This window comes from Nothobranchius furzeri, chromosome 9 (assembly GCF_043380555.1).
Source record: "Nothobranchius furzeri strain GRZ-AD chromosome 9, NfurGRZ-RIMD1, whole genome shotgun sequence".
Lineage (NCBI taxonomy): Eukaryota > Metazoa > Chordata > Actinopteri > Cyprinodontiformes > Nothobranchiidae > Nothobranchius > Nothobranchius furzeri.
This window is the reverse complement of record NC_091749.1, coordinates 73,651,836-73,664,357: the sequence shown is the minus strand read 5'-3', so window position 1 is coordinate 73,664,357 and position 12,522 is coordinate 73,651,836. Positions and strand designations below refer to the sequence as shown.

The following is a 12,522-nucleotide window of genomic DNA, read 5'->3' as shown; positions in this document are numbered from 1 at the left end:
ATAAGCAAACTGCAGGGGATCCAGCCAAGGCTCCACCAGCAGCCGCAGATGTTTTAGGACGAGTCTCTCCAGCGTCTTCATGACATGTGAGGTCAGAGCCACTGGCCTGTAGTCACTGGGGGTCGACGGGTTGATCTTTTTAGGGACAGGAACCAGGCAGGATGTCTTCCAGAGTGATGGAACGCTCTGCATCTCCAGGCTCATGTTGAAGATCCGTTGTAAAACACTAGACAGCTGGGAAGCACAGCACCTAAGGGCTCTTGGACTGACACCATCAGGACCAGCAGCTTTGCCAGGGTGGAGTCTGCCCAGTTCTTTTTTGATGTCATCTGCTGAGAGGGACAGGGTGAGACAGTCAGAGGAGGCAGGAGAAGGGGTGGGATGGAAGGAGAAGATGGGAAGAGCTGGCTGTGGAGACAGGAGACGCTGGGCAGTCGAACCTATTGAAGAGTAGATTTAGGTTGTTAGCACTTTCGACATCCCCCTCCATCCCAACACCTCTCTTTTGTCTCAGGCCAGTGATAGCCTGCATGGCATTCCACACCTCCCTGGTGTTGTTTTCCTGCAGTTTGTTTTCCAGCCTCCGTCTGTAGGACTCTTTCCCCTCAGCAATCTTGGCTTTCAGCTCCCTTTGCACCAGTTTCAGCTGATCTCTGTCACCATTTCTGAAAGCTCTTTTTTTCTTGTTCATGGTTGCTTTTATGTCTTTGGAAACCCAGGGCTTATTGTTGGGGAAGCACAGTATGGTTTTTTTGGGGGACTACCATGCCAACACTGCAACTGGTCCAGAATTCAGCAGCCCGTATTATCACCAGAACCCCTTCCTTTCACCACATCACCCCGGTTCTCCAGCAGCTTCACTGGCTCCCAGTTAAATTCAGGTCCATCTTCAAAATTCTCCTCCATACCTTCAAAGCAATCCACAACCTCTCTCCTCCATATATCTCAGACCTTATAAGTATTCACACCCCGTCCCGTTCACTCAGATCTTCTTCTTCCATCCATCTTGCGGTTCCTTCTGCCCGTCTCGCTACCATGGGGAGCAGAGCTTTCAGCCGCTCTGCTCCCCGTCTCTGGAACTCACTTCCCTCAGACATCAGGAACATCGACAGTTTTACCCTTTTCAAAACAAAACTCAAAACACACATGTTTAAATCTGCCTACAACCTCTGATTTTATTGAACTTTTTCTCTCTTTGTTTTTTCTTGTTTGAGTTTTATTATTGTTTTATTGTATTTTATTACGTGTTTTCTGTCAAGTGACCTTGGGTGTTCTGAAAGGCGCTTTTAAATAAAATGTATTATTATTATTATTTTTATTATTATAACACAGAAGTTGATATAGTCTGTAACACAGCCCGTCAGATTGTCAATATTGTTCTGATTGGAATCACAAAGAACATCCCAGTCCGTTGACTCAAAGCATCCCTGCAGAGTCTCTTTCAACTCCCGTGTCCATGTTGTGACCATTTTTGTGGCTGCAGGTTGTCTCTTGACATCAGGTCTGTAAAGGGGCTGGAGACCAGGTTGTGATCAGCCCTGCCCAGGGGAGGGAGAGGACTGGAGGTGTATGCCTCAGCAGCATTGGCATAAAACAGGCCCAGTGTTTTATTGTTTCTTGTTTTGCAGTCCACATACTGCTTGAATGTAGGTAGAACAGTGGAGAGGTTTGTGTGGTTAAAATCGCCCGTTATAGCCACAAACGCAGAGGGACTACGATTTAGTACGTCCGCTGTCGCAGAGCTGATGACGTCACACGCCTGCGCCGCGTTGGCATCAGGAGCGATGTAAACAACGATGATAATGGCGAGGGAAAACTCACGCGGTAGATAATATGGTCGGAGACCGACCGCCAAGAGTTCTATGTGTTTGTTACACACAGCCATCCTCACCTTAACGTGACTGGGGGAACACCAGTGGTTGTTAACATAAAGAACGAGTCCTCTTCTTCTCACAACTGCCCGAGTCCCTGTCCGCTCTCACACACGTAAATCCGTTTATATCCACCACCTGGTCCGGGATGTTTTTGTGCAGCCATGTCTCCGTGTAACACATAACACTGCATTCTCGGAAAACTTTCTCTGTCCTTGTTAGCGTCGCGATCTCCTCCATCTTATTAACCAGCGATCTGACATTGCCAGTAACCACAGACGGGAGAGCAGGACGGAATCTTTTCCTCCTCAGTCTTCGCGTTTTCCCCGCTCTGCAGCCACGGTAGTTCCTCTTGATCACCACGGGAATCTCATGCTGAACGCCGGCATGGCGTTGGAATGGATGGAACGCAACACCCGAACTGAGTTAGCAGCGCCGTTCCCTTGTTCGTCATGCTGGCTCAGATTAACAAACGCACTTTGTGCTGAGGTTTCTGGATTCAGCGCTGCTTTCAAACGTGAACGTGAGTCCGCTCGGTGTCGTTAAGCAGCTGATAATAACCGGGCTGACTCCGACACGTGCCGGTGAACCAACCCACCTTCATGTCTCCTGATGACTCTCGGTCAATGGATGCACTTTTTAACTGTATTTTAGACATTGAATCCTGGATGGCAGAGAACTTTCTCCAGCTCAACCAGGACAAAACTGAAGTTTTAGTCGTTGGTCCTGAGGCCCAGAGAGAGAAGTTTTTACCGAAATTACAATCTCTGTCTTTTAATCCATCTGAACAAGTGAAGAACCTGGGTGGGATTTTTGACTCTGAGCTGACTTTTATCCCACACATTAAAAATATCACAAAAATAGGTTTTTATCATCTAAAAAGAGTCCGCCCCATTCTCTCTCGGGCCAATACGGAGACGTTGATGCATGCTTTTATCACCAGTAGGATAGACTACTGCAATGCCCTGCTTTCTGGTCTTCCCAAAAAGAGCATCTCAGGCTTACAAATTCTACAAAATTCAGCAGCTCGTGTCCTGATGAAGACCAGGAGGCGGGAGCACATGACACCAGTTTCAGAATCATTGCATTGGCTCCCCGTATGTTTCAGGGTCCATTTTAAGGTTCTTCTAATGGTTTTTAAGTGTCTTAACGGTCTTGGGCCTTCTTATCAGACCTGCTTTTACAATATGAACCCTCGCGGTCTCTGCGCTCCTCTGGCAGGCGTCTCCTGGTCATCCCTAAAGTCAGGACACAAACTCACGGCGAGGCGTCCTTCCAGTGTTACGGCCCTCGCCTCTGGAACGAGCTGCCAGAGGACCTCAGGGCCGCAGAGGACGTTCATGTTTTGAAGTCAAGACTCAAGACCCACCTATTTAGGTTAGCTTTTATCTAAATATTTACTACAGATTTATTTCTCGATTTACACGATTATATTTTATTACTTGCTGTTGCGTGTTCTATATGATTATATTTTAGCACAGTTTTAGTATTTAATATTATTATTTTACTGTCTATATGATTTTATTTATTACTTATTTTCTAACTTTTGTCATTTATATTAGCTCTTTTATTATATTTTTACTCATTTTAATCCAGTGTTTCCTCTCTAGGGGCCCTCTGCCCCGGGAGCGGTGGTCGACTGTAGCTTCCTGGGTGCTCTATAGGTGGGGGTCTATGCCCCCCTCCACTGAGCGCCCTGACTTAGTGTGGAAGACCTGATGCTGCCGGGGCAGACGGCTCCTCTGATGGCGTTTCCTTGCCTTACCTTACTTGGCTCATCTGGACTCAGCCAAATATAATTTTTACTTGTGTGTGTTCGTGTGTGAGAGAGTCTGTGTGTGTGTGCGTGTGTGTATGTGTGTGCTTGCATATGTCTGTTAATGTTTTTAACCTGTTATGTGAATCTGGGGTCATTTTGTAAAGCACTTTGTTTGAAAAGTGCTTTATAAATAAATTTGATGTCGCTAGTGTTAGCCCCAGGCTCTGGTTAGCTTCCAGCTAAAAGGCTACAGCACTCTCCTCCCAGTCCCACCCTGCTAAAGAGGGCCTGGAAAAGCTCCCCCACACATCAAAGTGATTTTTCATTTATGAGCTTTAATAACCTTGTTAATCAGGATAGTTGATTTGCTGCTGCACATAAACTGTCAGTCAGAAGCTCTGCTAGCCGGTTAGCTTAGAGGAGCTAGTTCAATTTGTTAGCTTGTTATCAGAATCATAGTTGCAGTTTCATCATCTGAGCTGCTTTTTCACATCTAGGTAAACTTGTTCAATTTGGGGTTAAAAACAAACGGTTTCACATATTTTTATGTATTTTTTTTGCCAGTTCCTCTTCTGAAAGGTAGACGATTGTTTTTCTCTTTCCCTCAGAAAATCCTAATATTCTCCTAGTTTGGCCCAGCACAGTTCACTTCCCATTACAGCAACAGCTTTATATCATAACCACATAAGTGGAGAAAATGTTCAGTAGCAATGAGAGAATTTGCTGTTGCATTTAAGTGATGTTAACTATTATTTAACATTTAAACTTATTTTCTGATTTTTTTATTTATTCTAAAAACCCTGGTAAGGGATGTTTTTCTGTATTTGGAGCATCAGAAAAAGTTTTATGGTGGAGGTGATGTTTTAAAGTCACTGAGAAACAGCATGCAGGCAGTTTGTTGTGTTGCTGCTAATACAGTAGCAGGTGCAGCTGTATATTTTTGCAATAAAAATGTTATGTTGTAATGGAATTCATGCATTAAGCACTGTTATCGAATATCGCAGGTTTTCCTAATATCGTGCAGCCCCACTAGAAACACTGGAGCACCAGAGAGCAAACGAGACGAGTCTGACAAGAAACAATGAACCGACCAACACACTGCAGACAGGGTTTTATACACTGGGGAGGATCAGAGGGAGATGGGCTGCAGGTGTGTGGGGAGAGAAATCAGGTGAACTCAATTACTAATCAGGGAGAGGGCAGTGAGGTGAAGAGGAAGAAAAATAACATGACCTAAGATTAAAGACAAAACCTAAAAACAAGAAGAATAAAATAACTAACTAATAATCTGAGGAAGGAGAACTAAAGAACCGGTGGGAGGGAAATAAACACACTAAAAGAGAATAAATGAACAGCTGAAACTAAAGGAAAAAACCACAGAAAGGAAAACTACAGGGGCGTGACTAAGGGGGACCACAGGAGCACTGGACCTGGGAGGGGGATACCTGGGGAGGGAAACCTAGAGGGGCTGCAGATCAGGGGACACGTGAGGAACACAAGGAGAAACATGAGGGAGACGTGGACACAAGAGGGCGCTAGGAGACACAAAAGGAGAACTTAGAGAGGGATGGAGAACACAAGGAGACACATTAGGGGATACGCAGACCAGACCATGACAGAAGAAGCCATCCTAATCTGACTTAAGCTTAAAGTGGCCATAAAACTAACCCAGGGTGACTTTTTAAAATTTATACTAAAGCTTGTGTTGAACTATTGCAAACAAACAGAACTGACTTTAAAGTGTAAAACATCGGGATGGTTGTTATTTGGTCGTGTTCTGTTTTACCTCATATTTATATTTAGTGGGTATTGGTATTATTTAGTAACAACATGAGATGCTGTGAACCTAAAATACCGACCTGGTTGTTTTTTCCAGACTTAAGTGACCAGATGTGCACTTTTATTGGTTTTTCCTGCAGGAATGGGGAAAGGACAGCATCGGATGCCCACCAAAGATGAGCTAGTGCAGCGATACAACCGCATGAACACCATACCGCAGGTGAGGAACACATTGTTTTATTCAGATCCTCAGAACTAAAACAAACAAACAAACCCTGGTTTTGTCAAAATATGCTTGAGTCCAGTGGATACAGTTTTATAGTCAAAACAGAGACATGGAAAATAAGGGCTGAGGATGTCAGCTCGATAAGCTAAATGCGTTTAAGATGGTCTTCTGTTGCATGTAAACTTTCAGTATTTGTATCAATTCAATTCAGTTTATTTCTAAAGCGCCAAATCAGGACCGGAGTCGTCTCAAGGACCTTCACACAGTAAACGTCCCAGTACACGTCAGGTCATTAAGCCAGTCAGTAACAAGTTTCCTATATAAAGAACCCAGCAGGTTGCATCGAGTCACTGACTAGTGTCAGAGTCTTTACAGCCATCCTCATACTAAGCAAGCATGTAGCGACAGTGGAGAGAAAAACTCCCTTTTAACAGGAAGAAACCTCCAGAGGATCCTGGCTCAGAATAAGCAGCCATCCTCCACGACTCGAGCACGCACACACACACACACACGCACGCACACACACACACACGCACACACACACACACACACGCACGCACGCACGCACGCACACACACACACACACACACGCACGCACGCACGCACACACACACACACACACACACACACACACACGTGTGTCCTCCAGCAGTCTAAGCCTATAGCAGCATAACTACTGAGATAACTCTGGATAATCTATCCTATTTAGATGGAGGCATGTTGGAGGCAGGGCAAGGGAGAGTCGTCTTTACCGACTGCACTCCACCTCCCTCTACTCCCCCACTTGTCCAGATCTGGGCTAACATCACTCAGAACGTAACTATAACTATTGTTTTTTTAAGATTTGAAACCTCTTTCTTGTCTTTTATGTTAGAGTCGTCCAATACAATCAAGATTTCTTCAGAGTCGAAACTTGAACTGCATCGCTCTTTGTGAAGGTAACTCATGTGCTGAAGAAAGAATGCATGACAGTGCAGTACACACATGATTTACACTGTAAATACGATGTTTATTGTTTGAAATAGATATCAAAGTAAAAGGCCTTTCAATAATAAAAAAAAAAACACAAATTTGATTATTTTTATATTAACAAATCTTTCAAATGTCAAAAATAGAACATGTGTCAGTTAATTTGTAATCATAATCAACAACATTAATATCATGTAGTTATTGTCATTATTACAAAAATCATCAAATTAAAGCATCTAAACATGATAGGTCATATAGCACACTCAAAATAAAGTACAAACTATGACTTCTGTTCTGTTTTATTTGTTTATTTGTTCATTTATTTGTGTGTTTATTTATTTATTCATGCTTTTATTTTTTACCAGTCATAACATCTAAGGATCTGCAGAAACATGGAAACATATGGGTGTGTCCGGTGTCCGACCACGTCTGCACCCGCTTCTTTTTTGTGTAAGTCTTTCTCAATAATAACGTTCAAACTGTGAAAATTACAGAAATAAATACTATCGTCTCACTCAAAATGCAATGTTGGTTACTAGGGATGCACCGATCAGGTTTTTTGCTGCCGATCACCGATACCGATCACCGATACCGATCACGTGGATTGGCCAGAAATTTTCTACAACATTATAATGAGTGCTACAAACTACATAATCTGGGAATAAAGGAAATGTAACCTAATCTAAAATGGTCTGTATTAGGGTTGTCACAGTGTGAAAATGTAACCTCACGGTTATTGTGACCAAAATTACCACGGTTTTCGGTATTATCGCGGTATTTTTTTTAAACGTGCTACATTTTCACACAATTAAATAAACCCTGTATATCAGGAAAATATTGTCCTCAGTTTGTGTCAAAATTTGGCCTAAAATGTGTTATTTTGTAATTAAGTTGTTTATTTGTTTACATTTTCCCCTTTAGTGTTTAAAATACCAATATTTGCCCATAACTTCTTATTTTTTGTCTATTTTTTGTCTGTTTGATGTCATCATTTTAAAAATATTAGACCAGATGATACTCAGTACTCAAGTAGCCTTCTAATCAGATACTTTTTTACCCTTACTTGAGTAATAAACCCTATATCAGGAAAATATTGTCCTCGGTTTGTGTCCTTCCAGTGAGCTTTGCAGATGTGGGAAAATGTCATCAGGCAGTAATCGTTGTTAAATTCATAATTATTCTCAGAGAGAGACCAACTCTTATCTGCCCCTGGGAGCCCCGTAATGCATAGCGTCATTTCAACATGGGGGTGTCCGCGACACCTTTTATATGCAGGTAGCGGCGCTGCGGCTGCTTTATATAGCGACTCGTTGCATTCTCCCTCAACCCAAATCCTCGGATCACGCATTTTAGCTAAAGCGCTAACGTTAGCTTGCCTTGCGTTGACTGTAGAGTTGTGGGTGATGGTCACGCAGATGTGTCATGAGATTTAAAGCGTTGCTGCCTTTCACAGATACTTTTTCTGCACGTGCTGCAAACAGGATAGCCGTCTTCTATAAACTCCCTCGGCATTCTTCAAATATCTAAAATATCTCCGTACTTCCCACTTTGTCTTCTTTGAGGGATAATAAATGTCCTGAGCACTGCCGTCTCCTCCTTTGGCCATTATTTCAGCTTTAGCTTCAAGAAAGTTTTGGTTGTAAACAACAAAGTGCGCATGTGCCGCCGGTCCTGCAACTTCAGCAGATGATACGGTGGCTGGTAAGGGTCAGCGCCCCTACACCGCAGCCACGGTAAACCCACCGAGATAATATAGTTCTTTAAAAAAACAAGACGGTTATTTTTATTGTCAACTTTTTTTTTTACCGGGGTTTACCGCTACACTGGTTACCGTGACAACCCTACCTGATCGATCTGCTTTGATCTATTTTGAAAACTCCGATCAAAACCACTCCTCCTTGAACCGTCACCTTATCGTGGTGGAGGAGTTTGAGTGCCCTAATGATCCTAGGAGTGCCCTAATGATCCTAGGAGCTATGTTGTCTGGGGCACTTTGTGCCCCTGGTAGGGTCTCCCATGACAAATTGGTCTTAGGTGAAGGGTGAGACAAAGAACGGTTCGAAGGATCTTTCATGGCGGTGAAAACGAAGAGTCGGAGTACCCGGCCCGGAGGGTTACCGGGGTCCCACCCTGGAGCCAGGCCTGGGGTTGGGGCCCGTGAGCGAGCGCCTGGTGGCCGGGCTTTCGCCCATGGGGCCCGGCCGGGCCCAGCCCGAACCGGATACATGGGCTCGTCCAACTGTGGACCCACCACCCGCAGGAGGAACATGAAGGGTCCGGTGCAATGTGAATCGGGTGGCAGACCAAGGCGGGAGCCTTGGCGGTCCAATCCCCGGACAAGAAAACTAGTTTTTGGGACATGGAACGTCACCTCGCTGGCGGGGAAGGAGCCGGAGCTTGTGGCAGAGGTTGAGCGGTACCGGCTAGATATAGTCGGACTCACCTCGACACATTGCATTGGCTCTGGAACCCGAGACCTGGAGAGGGGTTGGACACTCTACTTTGCTGGAGTTGCTCCGGGTGAGAGGCGGAGGGCTGGGGTTGGCTTTTTGTTAGCCCCGAGACTCTCTGCCTGTGTGTTGGGGTTTACCCCGGGGGACAAGAGGGTAGCTTCCTTGCGCCTTCGGGTCGGGGAACGGGTCCTGACTGTTGTTTGTGCTTATGGGCCAAATATCAGTTCAGAGTACCCACCCTTTTTGGAGTCCCTGGGACGAGTGCTAGATAGTGCTCCATCAGGGGACTCCATTGTCCTGCTGGGGGACTTCAATGCTCACGTGGGCAATGACAGCTTGACCTGGAGGGGTGTGATTGGGAGGAACGGCCCACCTGATCAGAACTCGAGCGGTGTTTTGTTATTGGACTTCTGTGCAAGCCGCAGTTTGGCCATAACGAACACCATGTTCGAACTTTATGTAACCGGATTACAGGATACAATAAGATAATTAAAAGAAAAAATAAACAAATGGGCCAATAATTAGGTTCGGGGAGAATTGGAGGTTGTTTAAGAATGACTGGAGTCACGGGTATAGCATGAAACGGTTTATATACTAAATTTTAATAATAATGGGAAATATAACACATAAAGATAACACACAAAAACAGATGAAAACAATCGACAATAGTAAAATGGTCGGTATGAGATTTGATCATATGAGTCACAAGTCAGCCGGCGTCAAGTCAAATCCCCACGCTTGGGGTGAAAGTCAGAGTCCGGTGGTGCGATTTTTTCCTACCGCACCGTTGAGATTGTTCACAGAAGAGAGCAGTCTGCTCTTCAGTTACTTGAGATGTCCTGGTTCGTTCAGTGGTTAAGGCTCGCCATCTCCCTCGTCAGGAAGAAATCCAGTTCTCGTTCCAAGTGAGTGATCATAGGAGTCGGGATCAAACCCAAGGAAAAAAAAAAAACCCAGCCTGTAAACAACAGGACTGTTAGCGAGTTGGCATCGACCCTTCTCGTCACATCACAGCATAAAGTCTTACAGACTTAAACAAATGCTTCACTCTATTGGCATAGCCAATCATGTTTGGGTTCACAGTTCAACTAACATAACATCAATTTGATTGTCTATTAAAATAATTCTCAGTAGCTCTGGAAATATAATTACATATGACAACAATTGTTCAGCTCAATAGGCTCAGTTAGATTCTATTACTCTACACTATTCAACAAGAAATACATTCATGACAACAAGGATACATTTAGTTGTGTTTCTATACAGCATTGTGACACCTTGTATATCTGTAACACAATAAATAAATAAATAAATAAATAAATAAATAAATAAATAAATAAATAAATAAAATGTTCTATAACAAAATTCAACAAAATATAAATTCTGGTCCTTTGGTCCACCTTTGTAAAATAATTCCTCCCTAATCAGTTAGCTTTTATTTATTTTTATTTATCTATTTTTTTTTATTATTAAATGTTTGGTTAAGGGACGCATTGCTAATTCTATGGCGTTAGCTATAACGCCCCTGAGGACCTTGTACATCTAGGCCGTACCACCATTAACTGGCGGTTTGAGCCGTTAACTCCTGGGAATCCCATATGCCCTACCGCCGTTAACTGGCGGTTTGAGCCGTTAACTCCTATATGCCCTACCACCGTTAACTGGTAGTTTGAGATGTTAACTCCTGGGATCTAACGTCTAGCAGCCCACTGCTGTCACCTCGGTTGCTGTAATTAGCTTTTTGAATTTAATAATTTACTGAATTTAATCTCATTCACTCACCAACGCGCTCCAACGGTTCCCTCCTACAGAGGATTGGTTCACTCTGTCGTCTCCACACAAATCTATAAGAATGGAATTAATTTGATAAGCTATTTAAGTTTCCTTTTTTTTTTTAAGTTGCATCGTTAGCTTTTTCTCTTCTTTTTTCTTTACTCACCGCGTTGGTTCCAAGTTCCTAGCTCTTATTAGAAGGAGTCAAGTCCGCCTCTCCCTCTATCTATGCGGCACCCAAATCAGGGTTCTTCACGGCCTCGACCGTTGTTTTTTTTTCTCTCTCTCTCTCTCTCTAACCGCTCAGTCTTTGCTTTCTGTATCTGCGTGCTGCACAGCCGTTTGTCTCTCCTCTCGCTCAGCTGCGTCGCACGGTTTTATTTCGCGGAGGCGGGACTTATTTCTCTCAGCCAATGAAATTTCAGATTCCCACCTGGACCAATAGTATACAGCTTTCCTCTTCTGTTTCTGTTAGTGATGTTCAAGATTCTTGTTTTAACCGATGTTTAATATTAAACTCGTTATTTTAGTTATTCACCCTTCCAATAATTCATTATGAAATTATCTATTAGTTAATTAGATATCTATTAATTAGTATTGTTAATTTCCTTAATTTATATTTTATATTTTATCTAAATTGAGGATGGATCATATTAGTAAGCCAATTAGTTAATACCTCATTAAGGTTCTAGCTTCTGGGTTACATCCTCCCCCATTAAATATCATGCACGTCCCTGTGCATTGTTTCTACGGGGTACACAACTTCTTGAGTAAGAGAGTCAATAAAAGCTTTATTAAGTCCTTGGAAAAGGGACCTAACTACGGTCACTAGTGGATTGCCCAATTGAGAGTAAGTTAGTCTTTGAGGAGGCTGACTACTTCGTTCAGATCTCCTGACATACATCTCTGGTTGCACAGTATCATGCTCATCCGTTTCGGTTTGATTCTCAACTGAGACAGGACGAAGTGAGCTCTCTGTTTCCGACAGAGCTGATGAGCTATTCTCTAAGACTTTGGTCTTTTCAGATGTATGTGTCTGATCGTGTATGATGGGTTCAAAACTTACATCACGTTGCTGCGACTTTAGGACACCATCCAATTGAGGTAGGTTTGTGTTAGTTTCATCCCCCGTTTCTACGTCAGGTAAGTATACTTCGTTTTTTTTCGTTTTTTCAGGTAAGTATGTTGCTGCTTCTTTCACTCTTTCAGGTAAGAATGTCGCAGTTTCACTCATTCTGTCGGGTAAGAATGTTTCGGTGTTGATGCCTTTGTCAAGTAAGGACAATTCAGCATTTTCATTACCAGCTAAGGTTGGTTCCTTGCGATCCCCTGTGTGTAAGGATAGTGTGTTTTGTTGTTGAATATTATTTACCGGTCCTGAATCTGCTATGAGTTCCCTATTTGGCAAGGTGACCGCTATTTGATAGGATGGTCGGTTTAGCACTTGTGGAAGATCAGAGTAATAAAACTCATCTACCTCTTCGTCAAGTGGCTCATCTGGGTCAGGTTCTAAGGCTGAACTCTGTCTTGTATGAGGTCTGTTAGGTTTCGTAACGCGTTCTGTTTCATTTTCTAATGAAGAGAGAAAACCACAAGGCAGTAAAAGATCTCTGTGGAGTGTTCTGTTGGGTCCTTCTCCGTTCTCTGGTTTTACAGTGTATACTGGCAAGTTTTCCATCTGTTTGAGAACTA

At 43.3% G+C, this 12,522-nt stretch overlaps 1 protein-coding gene across 11 annotated transcripts in view; it reads left to right on the top strand.

The window, feature by feature from the left end:
• LOC139071863 (protein mono-ADP-ribosyltransferase PARP6) overlaps positions 1-12,522 on the top strand; it is a 64,299-nt gene that overhangs the window by 25,359 nt on the left and 26,418 nt on the right. For all 11 annotated transcript variants that reach the window (XR_011521668.1, XM_070555182.1, XM_070555184.1 and 8 more), the window contains exons 20-22: positions 5,550-5,629; positions 6,510-6,573; positions 6,970-7,054. Coding sequence is in view for 10 of the 11 variants with exons in the window: in XM_070555182.1 (XP_070411283.1) it covers positions 5,550-5,629; positions 6,510-6,573; positions 6,970-7,054 (229 nt within the window). In the remaining variant the exon portion in view is untranslated. The remainder of the gene's footprint in view (positions 1-5,549; positions 5,630-6,509; positions 6,574-6,969; positions 7,055-12,522) is intronic.